This window comes from Alosa sapidissima, chromosome 21 (assembly GCF_018492685.1).
Source record: "Alosa sapidissima isolate fAloSap1 chromosome 21, fAloSap1.pri, whole genome shotgun sequence".
Classification (NCBI taxonomy): Eukaryota; Metazoa; Chordata; class Actinopteri; order Clupeiformes; family Clupeidae; genus Alosa; species Alosa sapidissima.
This window is the reverse complement of record NC_055977.1, coordinates 10989852-11012778: the sequence shown is the minus strand read 5'-3', so window position 1 is coordinate 11012778 and position 22927 is coordinate 10989852. Positions and strand designations below refer to the sequence as shown.

The 22927-nt window shown below is 46.1% G+C and overlaps 1 protein-coding gene across 1 annotated transcript in view; it reads left to right on the top strand.

Moving 5' to 3' along the window:
- macf1a (microtubule actin crosslinking factor 1a) overlaps positions 1-22927 on the top strand; it is a 190573-nt gene that overhangs the window by 98847 nt on the left and 68799 nt on the right. The window contains 19 exon segments of the mRNA XM_042077105.1: positions 408-560; positions 3875-4029; positions 4359-4485; positions 4825-5008; positions 5910-6076; positions 6584-6762; positions 7410-7548; positions 7871-8064; positions 8370-8529; positions 9650-9733; positions 10041-10148; positions 10523-10621; positions 11136-11276; positions 11574-11665; positions 12095-12230; positions 14564-21115; positions 21218-21373; positions 22128-22343; positions 22541-22696. Of these exon segments, the coding sequence (XP_041933039.1) occupies positions 408-560; positions 3875-4029; positions 4359-4485; positions 4825-5008; positions 5910-6076; positions 6584-6762; positions 7410-7548; positions 7871-8064; positions 8370-8529; positions 9650-9733; positions 10041-10148; positions 10523-10621; positions 11136-11276; positions 11574-11665; positions 12095-12230; positions 14564-21115; positions 21218-21373; positions 22128-22343; positions 22541-22696 (9198 nt within the window).

Below are 22927 nucleotides of genomic sequence, written 5' to 3'. Positions count from 1 at the left end.
GCATAGAAACTACGCTAACATTAGGAGAAGCTATGCTAACAGTTGCTGTAAGGGCTGTGGTTTATTCAATCAGGAAAACAATGCTAACGCTGAAGGTTGTCTCCATCCCTAACACACAGACAAGCTATTAATAGACAGCTTAGAGTGACTTGCATTATTGCATTTTTGTTAGTCTCAAACTGATGGGCAGACATTGTGGAAGCATGATATTATTACAGTGTTAGCAGAGAAAATCATTTTTGTTATGCGTCATATGGATTTTTACTATACTATGTGTATTTAGGGCACTTGTCATTGAATTGTGTCATTACTTGAGGCAATTCACCCAGGAAGTGTGTGATGACTGATTAACACTGGGTGTGTAGACTGTTATTGACATGCTCTGCACCAATGGCTGTGCCTAACAGGAGGAGAAGGAACAGCTGATTGAGTACCGCAGCTCAGTGGCCAGCCTGGTGGGCCGGGCCAAGACAGTGGTCCAGCTCCGCCCCCGTGGATCAGAAGGAACCCTGGGAACAACCACACCCATCCGAGCCATCTGTGACTACCGGCAGATTGAGGTGAGACAAGTAACAGAGCTCGTATACACCCACTTTCACTCGCACACATACAAACTCACACTCATACATGTACACACACTACAGCCTCAACTTCGCACCTACTTCACATTTTTCACACCTGTGCACACATACGTATATATACACTGATGCAGTGGTGTAGTCTAGTTAGCTGTAGTGGGTATACTGTGATCAACCCCAAATGTTAATACGTATTCTTGTCAATTTGAAGTGGGTTTACTGAGATGGTGATGCTTTTTAAGTGGGTATACTGCGTAGTCCTGCATATCGCGTAGGCTACACCGCTTCTCTGATGAGCCAAAGCATAATGACCACCTGCCTAATACTATAATAAATAAAAACAACTCTGCAGTAAATGCAGAGCCTTGTGGGCACCCTGTGGTACATGGCACTCAGGCCTGAGCAGCAGATCCTTTAAGTCCTGTAAGTTGTGAGGTGGAGCGGTCATGGGTCGCACCTGTTGTTCCTTCATATCGTGCACCTGCTCGTTTGGATTGGAATCAGGAGGACCGGAGGCCAGTGTAGCGCATTTCTGGTCACGTTTGCCGAGCCATTCCTGAGCAATATATGCAGTTAGGCTACAGTAGGTGCATTCATCCCTTTTTGAAAGAGGATAGCACCATGAAGGGAATGCCATTGCCAAGACGTGGCATACTTGTTTCACAAGTATATGTAGGTGGGCCATACTTGTCAAACTGACATAAATGCTGGACCAAGGGTTTTTCATCAGAACAGCTCTCACTGCATCACAGTCCAGCTTGTCTTCCACCCCTAGTGCATCATAGTGCAATCACTTGCCTGGGCTACTGTTGAACACAGACCTGGCCATCCACATGATGTACAAAAGGATAGGATAGGCACACTGCTGACCAGGAGCACTCCACAAGCCAAGCCATTCTGAAAAGGCTCCAGCCCAGAGATGGGGATGTTACTAGTTAGAATTTCAGATCTACATACCTGTTTATTTCTTTTAGATACCATGTTATTGAGACAGCATATTACTGTATATCCCAGACCTTGACAAATGCTGCTAATCTGTGTTAGCTCAATTTCTGACTGGTTATGATGTTCTTGATCATTAGTATACATGCACACAGACACTCAAACATACAAAGTTGTCCTACCTGCTGTTGTCCACACCTGTGCCCCATTTCACCCCACTTCCCCTGTCTCTCATGCACCTTCCTCTCCTGCCCTCCCACACACACGGTCTACTCTCCACTCATTGGCTGACTGCTTACCCACATGCTCTGACAGAGCACACACCTAGCCAATGAAACCCAGAAATAATGTAGTTCTGGTTGATAGGGGGGTTCTGCAGGTCAGTACTAATCTAATGACCGCGCTGTGCTCAGTTATTCTCAGTTAAAGTGCTGACTTTCTTTTTAGCTTTTAAGGCGACACAGTTTTGTCATTTTGATCTGTTTTATTATGGCTGCTTCACCATAAGTATGCTCCAAAATACATATACCTGTCCTTCACCGTATTAATTAATAAAAAACGGAGAACGTATCCACTGCTCTTGGCTCCTCTCACCTCTCGCTCATGTGAGAGTGTGAAGGCTTTCAGTGACGGTCAAAAGCAGCCTGATGCCGCTGGAGAGGCTAAAAGCTATAAATTATATATATCTCTCCTCTGGCACACTTAGAGAAGTATCAGCAGGATGTGTTTGCACTCTGGCTCTCAGGGGTGGAGGTGCCTTTGTGATGAGCTATTTCTGCACCAGAGCACCTCCTTCCATAGGAGGCAAGAGCAATGCATTGTGGGCCAGTGGAGGTCTGGGTTCAGCATTAGGTTTGCTAGTTTGGGTCTGATCATTGCTTTCCACACTCTTCTCACAATGTGTTGATGTTGTGAGAAAGTTACTTGCAGCTCTGAGATACACACAGTAACACAATGGAGTTATGAACGGAAAATATCTTGGGCTAATTTTGTCCTCATATTTTCCGTCGTGTGGAGATGGTATTGTACACAGCCTACTTTATAAGTAGGACAGCATTTAGGTCTCTCTTGTGTATACACACACACACACACACACACACACACACACACACACACACACACACACACACACACACACACACACTTCATGTCTTCATGACTTCATATCTTCATACCAGTTTTGGGCCCCTTCACCACATGTTCTCTTATTGTCACATCACCACAAACATGTAGTTCTAAACAGTGGCCACAAATAATCTCTCTTTCCCTCCTCTCCCTTTCCTCCCTTCCTCCCCCACTCCTTCCCTCTCTCTTTGCCCAACCCTCCTCCTCCCTCTCTCTTACTCCCCTGTTCCTCCCTCCCTGTGTTTTGTGGTGTGTGTGTGTGTGTGTGTGTGTGGATGTGTGTTCGTGTGTGTGTTCGTGGGGTTGAACAGGCCAGTGTTCAGGTACTACAGCTGACCGTCTCCTCTTCCTCCTACTCCTACTCCTCCTCCTCCTCCTCTCCCCACTGTCCGTCTCAACACTGCCAACGCTATGCCACCAGCGGGCACTACCCTCTACCTGGGTGCCGCTGCTGCTGCTATGACCAGGGGGTGAAGCTGCCCTCTCTCTCAGACAGCCAAGTGTAGTGCTAGCACTCATCCCTTCATAGCGATTTGGTTTTTGTCAGCGTGTCCATCACCGCTTGGCACCTGATTGGTGGCGTTACTGAGCTCTCTGTGTGGTGGTGTGCAGAATGTGCAAGGGTGGAGGTTGATGATTAAAGGGGGGGGGGGGCGAGGGGCATATAGACTCTGTGCTTACTAAACCCCTCTCATAGATGTCATAACTAATCTGATTTTAATCTGAGTTTCAAGATTGGTATGAGTGGGGGTATGAGTGTTGGTTGGGTGGGGTTGGGTTTTGAGTTGAGTTAGGATTGGGCTTGCATTGAGCTTTTAAAATGGCACCCATAGAGCAGCTTGGGCCACTCTGGAAGTTAAACGTGAGTTTAACTTCTGAGTGCAGCAGGCTTTGAAAGTCATGAAGCCAGCACAGTGACTCCATATTTTATGTTGTAATATTTCATTAGTGGCCATCAGCATTAACATTTTATCATTTGAATCACCGTCAGTAGGTTACACAAAGCCATTTCATTTGCGTCATTCACATGTTTAACTTGCACTTTTGTAACTCAAATTCTCAAAACCTCTCTCCGCCTCCCTCTCTTCTAACCATTCATCCCCTCTTTCTCTTTCTACCCCTCCATCATTTTTCTTCTGTCTCACCATTTCTGTCCTTTGTCTCTCTGTCCTTTCTCTCCATGTCTATCCGGTGTGTGTGTGTGTGTGTGTGTGTGTGTGTGTGTTTAGATCACCATTTCAAAGGGAGAGGAGTGTGTGTTGGAGGACAACTCCCAGCGCACTAAGTGGAAGGTCATCAGCCCCAGTGGAAATGAAGCCATGGTACCGTCTGTGTGTTTCACCGTCCCACCACCCAACCAGGAGGCCATCGATACTGCGGGCCGGTAAGTACACACACACACACACACACACACACACACACACACACACACACACACACACACACACACACAGAGGCACAAGTACAGAAACATTCTGACATTTTTCTAATAACTTGTTAGACTAATAACTTGTTATAAATCACAGATAAATGTTAAATTATATTGCTTCAATGTATCCAGAGATAACGGAGCTGGCACACAGGCGCACACAGGCGCACACAGGCGCACACAGACGCACACAGACGCACACAGTCGCACACAGGCGCACACAGTCGCACACAGGCGCACAGATGCACACGGACTAAAGGGTGAACCCCATTCTCTCCCCTCAGTATGGAGCAGCTGTACCAGAATGTGATGTCTCTATGGCACCAGCTGCATATCAACATGAAGAGCGTGGTCTCCTGGCACTACCTACAGAAGGACATCAGGAACATCTCCTCATGGAATCTGGACACGGTGAGAAATGCACACAAAGTCTTTCTTTTTCCTTGTTCCCATGCTCTTCCTCCCTGATCATCCTTTATAGGTGGTGCCATGCCTGTTACTATGCCTGCTAAATAAAGCCAGGCAGGAGTGGGGACTGTTTGGTCTGAATCTTGCCCAGGCTCAAATTTTATTATGTAGAAAGCGACATGGAATTCTTGCTGTACTCCATTGCTGCTTTACGACATGCGCACACACACACACACACACACACACACACACACACACACACACACACACACACACACACACACACACACACACACACACACATACAACCCCCTGTCTCACCCCATGTCATGGTCCCCTCAGGTGCGCTCGCTATCCTCAGCAGAGCGGCAGCAGCCCTTGGAGAACCTGGACGCTCACCTGGGAGACTTCCTGTCCGACAGCAAGGAGAGCTCGCTTTTCACCCCTGCAGAGAGGCGGGAGCTCGAGAGGGAGGTGGACGACTGCAGGAAACACTGCCAATCACTGTTTGTCTCTATGGAGACAGGTAGGTGGACAGGCTCAGCCAGACCGACATCTCCTTCTTTTAAAGGAAAATTCCGGTATTTAGCACTTTGAGTCCCTTTTCTGGTTTGTTTTGGATGAACTAGAGTGGTGGACACCGGAATTTTGACGATTGGTCCTGTCTCGACCTTTCTGACTCGTTTTGAATCGCCTTTGACTGCTCAGGGTGGCTGCCAACAGGCATACTGTAGTAGGCTCATCAAAAAAAAGCCTAAAACAACCCTTAACGTTCGTTTTTAAAACTGTGCAACTCACCGAGTGGTTCGTGGAGTTCGTTGACTATTAAAAGCACATATATCGGCGCAATGTATGATTTCCAGCCGTCTTATTTGCTAGGCCTATTGTGGAACTATTTATTCAGACACCTTACAACCGTGTATAAACTTCCGCTCAATATTTGAACCTGAAGCATAGACGGTGACGCAGTAATATCAACATGCAATGAGTCTTCCAACAGAAATCAATGGGATTTTACAAAATGGCAAATAAAACACGACAGAAATTGTATTTCGCTACGCTACTTGTTTTGGAACATCAACGAACACACCTACCACTCGGTGAGTTGCACAGTTTTGAAAACGAACGTTAAGGGTTGTTTTAGGACATGTTTGAGTAGCCTACTACAGTATACCTGTTGGCAGCCACCTTGAGCAGTCAAAGGAGATTCAAAACGAGTCAGAAAGGTCGAGACAGGACCAACAAACCAGAAAAGGGCCTTAAAGTGCTAAAAACCGGAATTTTCATTGAACCATTTTTTTCCCTATTCATTTTTTAAAACATTCCACTCTTTGTGTATTTCTCTATTTATTTTCCTCTCTTCTCTCCTCCTGTTCCTGTTCCCTCTCTCTCTCTTTCTCTCGGTGTCTCTCTCTCTCCTTTCTCAGTTGAGAAGGATGAGTCCATCTCCCGTTCCTACCTGTCGGAGCTGCAGAGCATCAAGTCTCACCTGGAGGAGGCGGAGCAGAGACTGATGCGTGGCATGCAGACACCGCCCCCTAGCAACTTGAGTGGGGATGTGGAGGACAACACAGTACAGATTGCAGAGCAGGAGGTTAGTGCTGCTCTACTCTTCCCCCTGCTGGAGGAAAACAGTAAGAGCATCCTTGGTGTGCTCATCAAAGAGCATATTGCTTCACTCTCTGAAAATCTGTTTATTATCAAAACCCAATTTTAAGCGGAATTAAACAGAGATCTAAAAGAACAGTTGACATTTCATTTAAATTGATTGCCACAGAAAATGCCAGAAACCAAAAAGCTGACATAGCTGAAATTCTTAAAGCTTGATCAGGAAATGTAAAATTGAATTTGCTTGTAACCCTGCTGTAACATGTGTTTAATGAGGATACACAGTGTTAACAGGTATCATTGGGCTTTATTTATTTGTAATAGCTATAGCTTTGTTTCTAATTGTACTCCACATTCCATCCTAGCTTGGATAGTGACTTTTGTTCATTACTATCAGAACAGAACAAATGTAGCATTTTTTTTCTTGTCTATGAACAAAAGGTGTGTCCAGTGCCGATGCAGTGTTTAAGCATGTGTTTGTGTATGTTGCTAGAAGCTGCAGCAGGATCTATCCGGTCTGCGCACCAATCTGGGTGACGTGTCCCGGAAATGCGTGAGCTTCTTCGAGGAGAAGCCGTCCTCGTTGTCCGTCCCCATCCTGCGGTCCGAACTGAACCTGGCCGTGGAGCAGATCGACCGGCTCCACTCTCTCTCCTCCGTATATCTGCAAAAGTCAGTCACCACTGCACACACCACTTATCCCCCTCCTCCTCCTCCTCCTCCTCATCCTCTTCCTCCTCCTCTTCCTCCTCCTCCTCCTCCTGCTCCTCCTCCTCCTCTTCCTCCTCCTCTTCCTCCTCCTCCTCCTCCTGCTCCTCCTCCTCTTCTTCCTCCTGCTCCTCCTCCTCTTCTTCCTCTTCCTCCTCCTCCTCCTCCCCCTCCTCCTCTTCCTCATCATCTTCCTCATCCTCTTCTTCCTCCTCCTCCTCCTCCTCCTCTTCCTCCCCCTCTTCCTCCTCCTCCTCCTCCTCTCTACCTCTCTCTGTCCTCAGCCAGACATCTTTTTTTCTTCTCACATACTACACTAGAATGCATAGGTCTTATCTCTTGTTCTCATTTTTTACTGTAATTTCCTACTATCAGCCGAGATTTATACATTGATTTTCCAAAATTTCTTCAGCTATGAGGTTAAGGGGCAGTTAATATGGTATTAATATGTTTTTGTTTTTTTTAACTTGCATAAAACACTGTCCTGCGGTTTATAAATTACTGTATTGCGTATAAATGTCTATTCTTTTCCTGTCTTTCTTTCATTTCCTCTTAATCTCCCTGACTCTTCTAATCTGTATCTCTCGTTGTCTTATTTCATATATTGTCAGGCTGAAGACGGTGGATGTGTTGATGCGTAGCCTGCAGACAGCGGAGTCTCTGGTCAGAAAGCATGAGAGCCGACTGAGTGAGGAGGACTCTGTACCTGCAGACACACAGGCTATACAGACACTGAGGGAGCAGCTACAGGTAAGAAACACTAACACAGAGATGCTGATAATGTCCACACACACACACACACACATTGTCTCTCAGACACACACTCTCACGCACACAAACACTCTCTCTCTATTATACACACACACACACACACACTACACTCTGTCTCTCAGACACACACTCACACACATACAAACACTCTGTCTCTCACACACACTCACACACACACAAACACTCTCTCTGTCTCATACACACACACACACACACACACACACACACACACACACACACACACACACACACACACACACACACTACTCCTCACCACTTGTCTCTTGTCCTTCCCCTTCAGGGCTGGCAGAGGGAGTTGGCCGAGCAGGAGCCGGTGTTTGAGGCGCTGAGCAGCGAGGTGCAGCAGGCTCGTGAGGCCGGACACCAGCTCAGCCAGCTCCACCCTGACCGCAGCCCTGAGCTGGAGCGCTGCCAGGAGAGAGCCGGTCAGCTGAGCGAGAGGTGGAGCGGGGTCCGCAGACAGATCGAGACGCGGTGAGCATACACCAGGGAGGACAAGGAGATAGCTCAGCGCTGCATGTGGCCATTGTTGCCACCGCATCTTGTTAGCTGTACTTGCTAATCTACTGTATGCACTGACAATGTTAGATGCCAGTCCATGTGATAGCCATATGTGTGCCATGCTAAATGTTGTAATTTGTGCAATTAGTTTTACATTAGTTTGCATTGATTAATGGGAGACGTGGGGAAGTTATGCATCTCTAAAGGACCACTATGACTCATTTTACAGTCGACCTGTCTAACCTTGTTAACCTTGTGCCCATCTGCTGGTGTCACAGGCAAGTGGAGCTGGAGGCTCTGGGCTCTGCGCTGCAGCAGTACAGGGAGAGCCACTCGTCTCTGATCCGCTGGATCGAGGAGACCACAGAGCGGCAGGAGAACACGCACCCTGGACAGACAGACAGCAAGGCCCTGTCCGAGCAGCTTGCCCAGCAGACGGTAAGGACAGGGAGACCATGCACAGCTTTTCTCCCCGGAAATGAGCTCAGTTGGTCAGAGCAGTAGGAGTTGAGGATGGCCTGACTGAGTGAAACTGGTGGACGTGCTGCAGTATAGGGATGATCTGTCCTAAGAGAGCGGAGTCCTCCATGTTAACCCTTAAGGCGGGGATCACATCAGCCAGCGGCAAGCGGCAGGTTTCCTACTGTTCTCTATGGTTCGGCAGTGGAGCGGTGGCAACCCTGGCGTAACGCTATCGTTGAACAAGCTGAGCATTGAACTTGGTTCAACTTTCAAAGTGCAACGCGAGCGTATTCAATTGACAAACCGTTTGTGTACCGTTTGTGTTCAATTTGACAAACCGTTTGTGTACTTGGAGAGAGTGTCGGAATGTGTACTTGGAGAGAGGTGTCGTGTGTTTATTCCAAGTTCAGAGCTTGGTAAGTCTTGGCTGCGGATGTGAAGCTCACACCGTGTTTTGGCCAAATAGTTCACTGACCCACCTTACTTGACTCATTACTTCTGTTCCGGTCAGTAGGATTAGAGGGTTTATGCTACTACTCAGGAGAATCTGTCCTTTTGACCTGAACGTGGCGGAGCAGAGAGAGAGAGAGCTGAAGGGTTTTTGGGTGTAAATCTCTCTGGCGTTCTGTGTTGCTTTCGATGAGTCATTGCCAAATGAATACATACACACGGGCTGAATAAGCAGTTCCAATTCCTGTTTCACTATCCTCTACTTTTCTGTCAATTCAGATCTGTAATTACAAACCTCCTACTGGACGTCAGTTTGTAACTGTTTTAATTGCCTATCTCCCTTTCCACTGTAAAATGTTGTGCCTTTCATTGATTTTTTTGTTTTGGTTTATTTATACATTTCACTACAACTATTGTAGGTTGAATAAAAAATAAAGATTGAATGAATATTGCATCTATAGCCTATGTGATGGACAAAGCAGAAATTATTTTCTTAGTGAGCATTGGTGTATGTCCATTAAATGAACCCTGTAAGATGTAATGATTTGATGAGGCACATATTTGACCTGTCTGATGTATTTTCACTGCTTGTGTGACTTGAGTGACCATTCATAATAAACTGAACGTTTCTCTTGTCTCTCATAAGGCACTGGTGGCTGAGATTGAAAGGAACCAGACCAAACTGGATGAGTGTCAGACACATTCTAAACAATATTGCACAGCTGTCAAGGCAAGTCCTCTCTCTAGGGTGACAATGTTTTGATTGTCTGCTACACTATGACTGATCTTTCATCACATATAGATATAGCATATGAACATGCAAATTAGAAAATTAGGAGGTATCTTTATCTATATAATATAAATATTGTTTCTGATAGTGAATAATGTTTCTGATCACTGTCATCTGTACCAGTGTACCCTAGATACAGCCTGTACAGGAGTATTATACTGTTATCTTTGAAGAGGAATTACGGTATTGCATTGGATATGAATTTTGTGAACCTGGAATGAAGTTGTCTTCTCTGTATCTCTACCAGGACTATGAGCTGCAGCTGATGACCTTCAGAGCGTTTGTGGAGTCGACCCAGAAGACCCCAGTGAAGAGGAGGAGGATGCACTCTTCGTCAGACACCATTACACAGGAGGTGAGGCTGTCTGGCACCCTGGTAGTCACAGCAGGTGATCAAGCCATGTAGAGACAATCCTGATTACACTTGCAGAGAGAGTTGAAGTAGTGAAGATATATTACGTTATACGGCCGCGGTGCAGCGGTAACGTCACCTGCTGTTGTGAGTCTGTCGCTTTGGATGAAAGCATCTGCTAAATGCCAGTCAACTTTAACTTTAGCTAACAAGTATGCAATATAATGAGTCCATCTGGTGAGGAATTTATAAGAGTTGAATTGTTTAAGAGTATAGTCAGGACTGACTGAGTGCTGTCCTTGTTGGTGTAAGACCTGTGTACTGTATGTACTGTAGGTGTGTTCTGTGTTCATCATCTTTATCACGTGCCGTTACAGTTCATGGACCTCCGCACACGCTACACAGCCCTGGTTACCTTGACAACACAGCATGTGAAGTACATCAGTGATGCCCTGAGGAGACTGGAGGAGGAAGAGGTGAGATCACAACAGATTGTGTTGCTAATGACAACGGATCCACGGCGGCATGGAAATGCAGTTGAATTTTCAGATTGACATGACCACAATGTACACATGTATTACTAGTATTGATATTTATTGGCAAAGTATTGGTTACACTTTACATGACAGTATCGACATAAGAGTGACATGACACTGTCATGAACGTGTCATAAACAAGTCATGAATGTTTATGACATAACGCTTCTGTTATTAAGTGACATAGACAGTTTTTGTCATAACAAGTTAGGGTTAGGGTTAGAGGTTAGGGTTAGGCTTAGGGTTAAGCTGAGAGTTCATGTGTCATGACAGTGTCATGTCACTCTTATGTCGATACTGTCAAGTAAAGTGTTAACAAGTTTTCTAAGAGGTACTGCACACTGAAATGGCCATGCTGGTCAGAAGATGTTGGAGATGAGCGTTACCTACTAGTGCTTTATGCATTGCACTTAACTGTGTCACACTAAAATGCTCCCATCTGCACGTCCTGCAGAAAGAGGTGGAGGAGGAGCGCCAGGCCCGGGTGGGACAGGTGTCTGAGCTGCTGGGTTGGGTCAAAGGCATCCAGGAACGAGCCCGAGTCGTCGAAAGGTCACATGACCAGGACCCTAAATCATCACTGGCAGCACAGCAGGTAAGACCCAGAGTGCAGCAGGAGATATGTAGATGTGACCTTTATTTTAATGGATGCAGGGGGCGTCAGCAGGTGCAATGATGCTGAGATGTCGAGGGGTTCTATTTTATTTTATGGATTTTGCAGATACTAACCTGTTTGTGACACAAATGTCACAAAAAGAAAACCCATAGAGATTGTGTACAAGCTCACATTGCATCCATTTTACATGCTTTACTGATGGAGGGACTTTTTGGAAGTGCCCCTCTGTTGGAGAATGGTGCCTTATCAATAATACTGTATGTGCTTTTTCTGCAGGGCATCAATGAGCAGCTCGCTGCCAAGAAAGAGGAGGTCGCTGAGGCCATCCGGAACACTGAGGTGTTCCTGCTGTCTAAACAGGCCAGCATGTAAGTTCACTCAATAAATACACTCACAAACAAGGTTCCCAGGGATTCACTTGTTCGCTCGATGGTGTTTTAAGCCCCCACTGTCGACTTCAAGGCACCTAACGCTAAACTTAACCCTAACCCTAACCCTAACCCTTGCCTAAACCTAGTGCCTTCCAGGAAGACGACGTTGGGGGCTTAAAACACCAAACACCCACCCGTGCACACTCTCACTGTAAATGCACATACTCACATGCATGCACATATTCACCCAAATTCCCTCTCACATACTGTACACACTTGTATATGTTCCCATACTCTCTCTCTCTCTCTCTCTCTGTCTCACACACTCACACACACACACACTCACACACACACACACACACACACACACACAGACTGAACCAGGTGACCAGCAGCCAGTCATCATGTTGTCTCTGTTGCCTGCAGGTTGTCTCCAGAGGAGCGTGCTCAGGTGAATGCCCAACTGGAGGAGCTCACCTCCACCTACAACCAGCTGTGCGACAGCTCCGCCCAGCAGGTGCAGCAGTTGGAGGAAACGCTGGCCAAGGAGGAGCAGCGCAAGGTAGCCTGGCAACGGGGGTTTGTGGTTGAAATATGGGGGAGAGTCAGGAAGTGCAGATGCTTTGAGCTTACCGCAAAAGAGCGCCTCTTGAACATGTTGCTATATACAGCTGTGTCTTATACAGTACGTGTGAAATATGGCTTTTACTTTCAATGGCAGGGAAAGTGCTTGATGAATGTGTGTGTGTGTGTGTGTGTGTGTGTGTGTGTGTGTGTGTGTGTGTGTGGGATTATGCGAGTTGCACGGTTTGTGTTGCCTGTCACGTGTGGTCTTTTTCACATCCATCTCCACCCCCATACATCTCATGTGATAACAGTTTTGATTAATGGCATGGTGGAGAGATCTCCTAACTTTGGCAGTCACCAGGTATCGCCATCATCACAGTCATCTGCATCACCATCACCATTGCTGTCATCATTAAACATGGTCACTTAATAACTAATCACTGGCCTTAGGGAACTTAGATATGCAGAAATAGCACTGTCATAGATTGTTTCAAACATAGATGGTAGTTTGAAGTAGCTCTTCAAACCTAGCTTGAATTCCCACTTTCATTTAATGCACTCTAGTCTAATTAGCCTGCAGGCAAAGAGCAATACAGTTTTTCCCATGATATTTAAACTCCATGTAGAGGCCATAGAGTTCATAGGTCATTCATATTTCATTTAGAAACCTAGTGCAGGAATTTATATTCACATAATATATATTTACATATTATATAATATATATTCACATATATATTATGATCACACACATGCAGTCATCTCAGAACACAGTCATATTGTTTGGTTCAGTTACTTATGAAAGTGTCTGTTGGGGGTGAGTGTATGGAGGGGTGTGTGTGTGTGTGTTTGTGTGTTTGTGTGTGTGTGTGTGTGTGTGTGTGTGTGTGTGTGTGTGTGTGTGTGTGTGCGCACTTGTCTTTGTATGTGTGTTTGTGCGTGTGTGTGTGTGTGTTCGTTTGTTTATCTGTGTTATTTTGGATGCTATGCATTTAATTAGAATAAAAATACTGGTCAGAGTCCAGAGGACATCTACCCATGTAGATTGAGCACAAGTGGCCAACTTCTCAACCTGCACCTCACTGTTTGAGCATGGTGTGTCCAGATCACTACAACTACTCCTCTAAGTGTGTTTGTGTGTGTGTGCGTGTGTGTGTGTGTGTGTATGTGAACGTGAGCTTGTGCATTTATTTTTGTTTGAGAGACCGTCTCTCTCTATCTCTGGTGTATGTCCTTAATACAGTAATTCTTTGTGAAACCTAATCAGCATTTTGCTTCAAAATCACTAACAGCTGCCTGGAGACGAACAAGGACACTGGTCTGAACCAGGGTCAGTCAGCAAGCACAGATTGTTAGGGGTGTTATTTTTTAGATATCTGTTCAAGGGATTTATCAAATCCACAAATCACAGAGAAGATTGACTTTATAATAAAGTCCTTACAGCAAGTGGTAGCCATAAAGGGTTAGCAAAGTTTAGTGAGCTTGGATAGACACCTGGAAGTTTCAGTGGAATCAGAGCGAACCTATTGTAAATGCAATCGCACAGGTAAGTCTGAGTCAGATGCTCTATAGGTCAGGGGAGCATCCTTTGCCAGGTTAGCCAGAATATGAGTCAGTGGGCGAGGCCGCAGGCAGCAGAGTGTGGCATGCAGATCGCTAACCTCGCAGCTTCTCACCTTGTCGCTGCGTTGCCGGCGGCGACCTGTCAGTGTGTGTGCATCACAGGAGCTCCGGCACGGTAAGTAGTGCTGCTTTCTCTCTTACCGTCGCTACCAGGACGAGCTACCAACTCTCCGCTCTGAAACCCCCCTCTCTCTCTAGCCCCATCTCTTCTATTGGTATGTTTTTGTTGTTACAAACTCTACAATCTATTCCCCTTTCCAAACAGTCTCTCTCTCTCTCTCTCTCTTCATATCCCTCTTCTATGCTATCTCTCTGGCTTTATTCTCTTCTTATTTTTTGGTGCTTTCCCCTTTTTTCTGGTGTGCTTTTTTTAGCTTAGGCTTATGCTGCGTCCTTTTTTTGTCCTAAAATGCGCTATTTGCATGCATAGTGCTTAGTAGATGCAGGATAGTTGCAAATGTTGATTCTATTATATCAGATAAAGTAACAATGATGTGCATAAATTAATTTGGAAGACAAACAATATATTTTGAAAGAACACATATAGATAGAATATGCAGTATGACTGTTTGCTATTTAGTCTTTGGGGCATTTCTGGTTGACTTTCTTCTGGAGGCTTTTTTTGGGGTTCTGCTGTGTATACAGTATATATAAATAATGTTTTATTTGTGAAAAAGCAAGCTCCTTAGTGTGTGTGTTTTTCCACAGGGGCAGGCCGCTGTGGGCGGAGTGATTGACCTGGCCACAGTGGAGACCTTTCCTGTGTTCCAGGCAGCTCAGAGGGGACTCATCGACCAGGACACCTGCCTCATTCTGCTGGAGGCCCAAGTCATCACGGGGGGGCTGCTGCAGCCCAACTCCCCGGTTGGCCTATCACTAGATGAAGCCCAGGCTTGTGGATTAATTGACAGCCACACCAGCCAATCACTGTCTGAGCTAGAGGCTGCACTGAACATGATTGACCAAACTCGGCCCAGTCTAGGTACATTGGTCCCAGTTGCTGCAGCAATAGAGGAGGGGCTGATCAGGGAGGAAGTAGGAGTGCGTATCCTGCATCTGCAAGTGGGAACAGGCGGAGTGAGGGCATCCTCTCAGGAGGAAGGTCATAACCTTACAGATGCCATGGAGAAAGGCCTGCTGTCCCAGCGCATCTACAACAAGCTGTGCTGCTGTGTCAACCGGCGGCAGCTGATTGACCCAAACACTGCAGAGAAGCAAAGCCTACAAGAGCTGCTGAAACGTTGTGTGCCTGACCCTGAGACTGGGCTGCTCCTTCTGCCTGTCAACCAACAGCCTGGAGGCAAAGTCTGTCTGCGCTCTGGCAGAAAAGTTGGCATCTTTAGGGCGGTACAGGAGGGCCTCATAGATCGCCAAGTGACCATACGGTTGTTGGAGGCTCAGCTGTTTGCAGGAGGCATTACAGACCCACGTTCTGGTCACCGGCTCACTGTAGACGAGGCTGTGAGGCTCGGCCTTATGGACCATGATCTTGCTTGTGCCCTACTCACCCGTCAGCTTCAAGCTGGAGGGATCCTTGATCCAGCAAGTGGGAGGCGTCTGGAGTTGGATGATGCCCTTCAGAATGAGCTGCTGTCTCCCCGCATGGCCCTGCGTGTCCTAGAGGCGCTTGCAAACTATACAGGGATGCTGTGGCCAAAGTCAGGTGAGCTGCTCCCGATCACAGAGGCTTTGCAACAGGGCATAGTCCCAGGGGATCTTGCAAGGCAAATTCTGAGTCAACGACACGCTGTTGGTGCTCTGTACCTTCCTGAGAGCAGCCAGGTCATCCCTCTGGAAAAAGCCACTGAGGTACTAGAGCCAAATGTGGTGGACACACTGATGCAGGTGGACATTCCAGATGTGCTGCCTGGTATGGACCAATCAGGTTCAGGACTGAATCGACTCAGCTGGAGCTCCACCCCCTCTTCTTCCCCTCCACCATCTTCTCCTCCAGGGCTCTCCACCAGCACCCAGGAGGCAGCACCTGAGGAGCAGGCTCAGCATCAGCTCATGGCCCACTTAAGGAAGCACAGTTACATAGATGCTCACTCAGGCCAGCGCCTGGTCCTTCTCGAACCCGACCTGGTGGAATTGGCCTGTGCTGCTGAACAGAGCAAAGCTGATGCACAAGTCGATGTGTCAATGAAACATGCACCCGATGTATGTATGAGTGATGAGACTGAGAAGACAGGAGAGGTTCAGAAAGAACAAATGACATTGAGACATGGTGGTGAAAAATATGGTGATGAAATGCCAGATCTAATAACAAGTGATGTTGAAGGAGAGGGAAACAAGTTCTCAACCCCAGAAGATGTTGAAGGTATTAACATGAGAGATGCAAAAGTGCAGGCTGTGGAGCAGGTTCTTACTGAGCCTGTTAAAGGAAGTGAGACTGATGGAGTCAGAAGGCTAGAGGTAGAAGGTAGGGATGTGCATGCTGTGGTGGACTCTGAGGCAGGACAGGAAGAAACAGATATGGAATGGACTGAAACTGTGGTTTCTTACACAGCAAAACCTATAGAGACAGCTTGGCCTGACCAGTCTTTGTCTGATAAGCAGAGTGAGGCGGAACTAGAACCATCCACAGATACAGCACAAGAGGAGGGTGCTGAAAATAAAGGAAGAAGTGAGGTTGACCAAACAAAGCCAGTAGAGACTGCTGTACAACCCAAACGGGAAAGAAAACAGCGAGACTGTGAGGGAGCTGCAGCAAAAAATGTGACTGCGGAACAAAGTAAAGAAAACTCAGAAATAGAGCAAATGGCAATCGAGCTGCAGCAAGGTGGTCTGTTGACTGAGTCTGGCAATAGGCTACTCTTAGATGAAGCAGTTGCTCAGGGAGTTCTCCCAGCACACACAGCTGTTAAGCTCATGGCTAAAGCGGGGCTCTTTGGGGGCTTCCTGGATGTTACTGCCTATGAGAGTCTCAGTGTGGATGATGTTGTACAAGAGGGCCTGATGGATGAGAGCCTTCTGTCCAGTGTTCTGAAATCAGAGAAGACTCTTGCTGGAGTGGTGGATGCGGAGCGTGGGCGTCTCTGCACCCTCCGAGAGGCTGCCCAGAAAGGCCTTGTAGATGAGAACACAGCCACTCGGCTTCTAGAGGCACAGGTTGTGTCAGGTGGAGTGGTTGACCTCCGTAGAGACAAGAAGGTGTCTGTGACTCTTGCAGCCAATCTAGGCTTGATTGAAGATGGCCAGAAGGAGGAGCTACTGGCTTTGGAGAAGGCATGTCGTGGAAAAGCCTCAGACCCCAGTACATCACTCACCAAGACAGTATTACAACTTCAAATGGATGGGGTGGTTGATCCAAAAACCAGAGAGGTAGTGCCCCTGAAGGAAGCTCTACAGAAAGGTCTGATCACTGGAGATGATGCACAACAAGCCCTGTCCCAGCAAGTGGCAGAAGGGGGCCTGGTACACCATGGATCTGGCATGAGACTGCCTGTAGATGTTGCTATGCAGCAGGGTCTGGTGACTGATGAGATGGCTCAGAACCTGGAGAAGGTTGAGAAAGCACGACAAGGAGAGGAGCCATTTGTTTCCGCATCTGATGCTGCTCTTTTCCAGGCAAGCACTGGTTCAGTTTTTGATCCAGTCTCAGGATCTAGACTAACATTAACTGAAGCCGTTGCTCGGGACCTCTTGGATGACAACATTGCAAACACAGCCATGACTTCACCAGGGGTGAATAGTGGGGTTATGGACCCGCACAGTGCTCGAATCATACCATACTTAGAACTCGTGAATCAGGCCAAGATAGACATTGAGACTGGAAGACGGTTCCTAGAGGTGAGACCCTTTCAAGGGATACTTGATGAAAATACTGGTGACTTACTGACCTTACCCCAGGCAGTAGAATCACACCATGTTGACCCAGCCCCAGCATTTAGGATGCTGCAGAGTCAGGCAGATACAGGTGGGATCATTGATATCTGTAGTGGAGAACGTCTGCCCCTACCTGAAGCTGTCAATAGAGGCCTTATTGCAGAAGACATGGCCAAGCAAATCGCTGCCAACCAAGTCCTTAAAGGGGGCCTCATAGACCTGGTGAGTGGAGAGAGAATTTATAATCTAAAGGAGGCAATACAGGATGGTTTAATTTCCAGAGACATGGCAGAAGCCATTCAGGACAACTTGAGTTCCACTGATGAGGATGAATATGTTGAGGAGGAGAGTTCAGGGACACTGGTCTCATCCACAAATGGTTCCTGTAGTCCATTGTTCACACCAACAGATTCCAACCAAGATAAACAGATAAAGAAACCAGATGATGCCAGCACTGTTTCACTCTCAGTGCATTCTACTCAGATGGGGACAGCTGAGCCTGTCTTGATATCCAAGGATAATGTTGACCCATCACTATCAGATGAAATTAAGCCAACACAGGTTTATGAACGTTCCCTGTCACAAGACCTTGAGGGACAAATCCATGAAGAGTTTGACTCTTTGGAGGAAGGAAAGGTTATTGAATCTGATGTCTCAGTAGAAATGTTGACACAGTTTGCATTGAATGCAGAGAAGAGGATTCAGCAGGCTCTACTTGAAATACAGCCACCACAAAGCTTGAAACCTGACCTTCCCACAGAACTCACTGGGCAAGAGGCTGTACTTGAACTTCAGCCTCCACAAAGCTTTGAAACTGACCTACCCTCAACAAGCCATGAGCAGAACATTAAGATCATAGAAGACATTAAAACTGATGTAGAGCCCTCAGCTATGTATTTACTCCCTACACATGAGCCTACACACATAGCAGAGGTTAGGAATCAGCTTGATGTGGACTCCAGCAGTCAGATAGAGTCCACTGATATACAGAGTGAGTCCAATGTCATTAGTGAGTCTAGTGTCGTTAGTGAGACCAGAGAAATTTTAGACACAGTTGTAAGAGAAGACATTTCAACCTCTGAAGAAAAATTAAAGCCATATTCTGTAACAGCGAAGAATGACCAGGCCTTTGAAAAAGCTGATGACATCTCTATCACTAGTGATCAAGAAGACAAAACAGAAGGTGTGAAGCCCTCCAGCACAGAAGGAGACATCACTGTTGAAAAAACTGATGTAAAACTTCCATCAGCATTTGATATTGGTTCAGTTGAAATTAGTGTGACACAATCTTGTGAAGAAAGTCAGGAACTCAAAGCGGAAGAAATAGAACATCCTGTTCCGAGTATGGAAAAGCTTGATGCTTCAACAACATCAAAGGGTTTGACTCATGGGGTTGAGAGAGGATTTGATCAGCAAACACAGTTCAAAGAAGATTCTCCTAAGGAGAAAACTGAAGATATGGGAAGACAAAAAGTGGGTGAGATCACTCTGGAGCAAACAAAAAAGAAGAAGAAAAAGAAAGCTGAGGCAATTGGAGGTTCTGTTGTCAGTACTGAAAAGCTTGATGGTTCTGCAGTAACAATGGTGGAAACGTCACTAAAGGATGTCGCTCAAGGGGCTGAGAGACCATTTGATCAGCAACCACAAACCACAAAAGATGCTCCAGAGGACAAAGCTGGAAATGTGGAAAGTAAAAAAGTGTGTGAGATAGCTGAAGAGCAAGTTTTTGGAGCACAATCAGAAAAGAAAAAGAAGAAGAAAAAGAAACTTGAGGCAATTGGAGGTTCTGTTGCGAGTTTGGAAAAGCTGGGTGGTTCTGCGGCAACAGTGGTGGAAATGGCAACAAAGGGTTTAGCACAAGGTGCTGAGAGCCCATTCGATCAGCAACCCCTAACCACAAAGGATGCTCCCATAGACAAAACTAAAAATGTTGAGAGAGAAAAAGTGAGTGAGATCATTGAAGACAAAACTGAAGATGTGGAAAGAGGAAAGTTGGTTGAGATCACTGAGCAAGTTATTGGTGGACAGGCAGAAAAGAAAAAGAAAGCCAAGGAAATTGAACATGCTGTTGTGAGTTTGGAGAAGCTTGATGGTACTGCAGCAACAGTGATCGAAACGACGACAACAACAAAAGGTTTAGCTCAAGGGGCTGAGAGTCCATTTGATCAGCAACCACAAACCACAAAAGATGCTCCTAAGGACAAAGCTGAAGATGTGGAAAGAGAAAAGGTGGATGAGATCACTGAAGAGCAAGTTGTTGATGGTCAGACAGAAAAGAAAAAGAAGAAGAAAAAGAAGGGAAAGAAAGGAAAGCAGCAAATGGTAGAGGAAACAGAAGAGAAAGGAGTGCATGACGGTAAAGAAAAAGAAAGCACAGATGTTACAAAGTCAACTCCAGCACCTCATGAGAAAGAAGCTTTACTCATGAAAGCTAAGGAGAGTCTCCTGAGGAAGGTGCATGAACGAGGAGTCAGTGACAAGCAGGTGGGAGAGGAGCTAGAAGCTTTGCGTCAGGGTGTTTCAAAGAAGGAGCATCATTTGGAAGAATCTAAGACTGAAAAGAAACCATCAGTGTCTCCATCAAAGGAGAGCGATACCAGAGAGATAGATCAGCTGGAAGGAAAGATTAAGGAGAGCAGTGATCTTCCGCAAGATTCCCAGACTCAGTTTGCAACTGTAGTAGAGTCACATGACCAAGAGAAAAGTGATGTAACTGATGTCAAGAAGAAATCCGAGGTAGCCAGTGCTTTAGGTGACAGTCTGGTCACAGCCTCCTCTGAGTTCCCTAAGGTTGAGACAGAGGATCACTCTACAGAAGATCAGCATAGAGACAGCAGTGGAGCAGGGCTCAATATTAGTGCTGTTCAGAGGGTTTTTTCTCCTGAAGCTGAAGTCATGGAGACTAAGCACATGGAACAGTTTGTGGAACAAATTATCTCGGAACCTGATAGGCAACCAAAAGAGCTGACTACTCCCAGAGTTGATACAGATCTCATCTTCAAGGATACTCAGGATATATGCTATGAAGGCTCCAAGGATGCTCTTGAAAAAGACACCCAGGAACTCCCTCATTCTCTAGTCCAACAAGTCAAAGAGCAACCAGTGTCTATTGAACCACTTCTAGAGATTAGTACAGATGAACAGGCAACTCCCTCTAAGGTCCCAGGCAGTCAAAGCACAAAACTTCTGCCTAGCAAACCAGAGGTGGAGAAGGTGGGAATTCAAACCATGACTGGCAGCAGCATTGACACCAAAGAGGAAGTTCATGGTCTGGAGTCTCCAGAAGAGTCTGGATCTTCAGTGTCAGAGGAGATTCTGGAGCCAGACACCACTGAAAATTGGGAGGAAGAAGAGAGAGAGGCCAAAGAAAAGAGTCGAGAGAAGGAAGCAGCTGAGATGTTGAAAAAGAAGAGCACTGCAAAGACGAGGAAGGTAAACATTGTTGTATGCTTTTTTAGAATCAAAGCCATCACAAAATACTTAGACCTAACTATATTGATGCTTTTGTTTATGAGTTTCTCTGGTCTTTCCCAGTCCTCTCTGGCTCGTCAGGAGTGCCTTGAGCATGACCAACAGATTGTGGCCCTGCTCTCCATGGTGAGACACATTGAGGTTCGCCTCAAACAGCAGCAACAGCAAGCAGTGGGTCGCAGTCTCGTCGCTCTGAATGACATCATCAAACAGACAGAGGTAGGAATATGTAATGTTTGCGTTACCACATGTTGCAATTACTAGCCTGGGGTGCGTTTCCCAAAACCATAGTTGCTAACTAAGTTAGCAACTTTGTTGGTTGCAATGCAATTTCCCATTGCCAACCAACTACAGCAAGTTGCTAACAGGTAAGCAACTATGGTTTTGGGAAACGCACCCCTGGAAGCCATCCCGAATTTAACCCCCGCCCACAAAATTTGAGTTTGGGAACTTTGGTGTAGACGAAAGCTTGAGAATCGTGCGGACCAATTGAATCATCCGGGTGGGCTTTATATAATGATGGACAGATGAGCAACGGTACCTATTCATTCACGTGACCTGAGCGCTCTTTGGTTGAATTTGTTTACAGCATAAAGCTTGTCGCTAGAGAAGCTACAGTACAGGTGTATGTCGTTATCGTGTCTGTTGTACAAGATTTTGACAGTGCAATGACTTTAAAAAACAGAAAACATTGATTAAGGCATTTGTCGAGAAGAAGGATGTTCTGACTGTTCTCTGCAGAATTCATGTTATTGGTTAGGTCTATCCAATTGTGCGCAGAGGCATTGTTCCCCTGTATCGGTTGAAACACGCACCATAATCACATCCAAATGCTTAAATTCCAGACTCAAATTCTGAATAGAATTTTGAATATGGCTACGTCAGGCTATGCAATTGCATTATATGAATGACTGTATGAATGTCACGATCACTTGACAGTCAGTGTTTGTCTTCTATATCATTGTCTCACTAGGCCCTGGCTCTGGAGCTGACTGATTTGGAGCCTGAGGTTAAGAAGGAGGTGGATGCTGCTCAGAATCTGCTTGAGTCCTGTTCAGAGGAAGTCCCTCCTCAGCTGACGAAGGCTTTGGAAAAGGATGGGCGGAGCCTAGCTCGCTCTTATGAAGCTGCAAAAGAGCTATCACGGAATTCTTTGCAAGGCCTGAAAGATCACCATGATTCACAAAAGGTAAATAGTTTAGTCAACATTTTTAGATAATGTCAAATAAATTGTGGTGTAAATGCAACTAATGTGAACTGAGGTTTCTAGTCCTTGAATTTAACATAATTGATGCAATTGTGTTGTTAAATAATAAATGAGACCAGAGGGTTTTGCTTCTGGCCTTGTCCTAAAGGACATGTATGACTGTTTCTGGTGTTCTGTAGGAGACTGTGAGGGCAGAGCTTCAGTCTCTTGGGCAGCGTGTGGAGGGACTCCTCTCCTGGCTCAGTGACACAGAGGTACAGATGGGAGAGACTGAGGGACTGACCAGGAAAGACAGTAGCCCTGAACACCTCACACAAAGGCTGCAGCTCTGCAAGGTGTGTCATCACATACTCAGGCCCCTCTGACATCACTCATTTTCCCCATTTCCTCTTGCTTATTGCTGTTTCCATCTGTATCAGTCCTTCTGCATCATTGTATCTCCCCCTCTTTTTTCTGCCTTCCTATCTGTCTAAATATCTGTCTCTCTGTGGAATGCCACTCTTAATCCTTGTGTCAGTTTTATATGTGAATTTATGAGGGAATTTAGCAACACCTCTAGCAGCTAG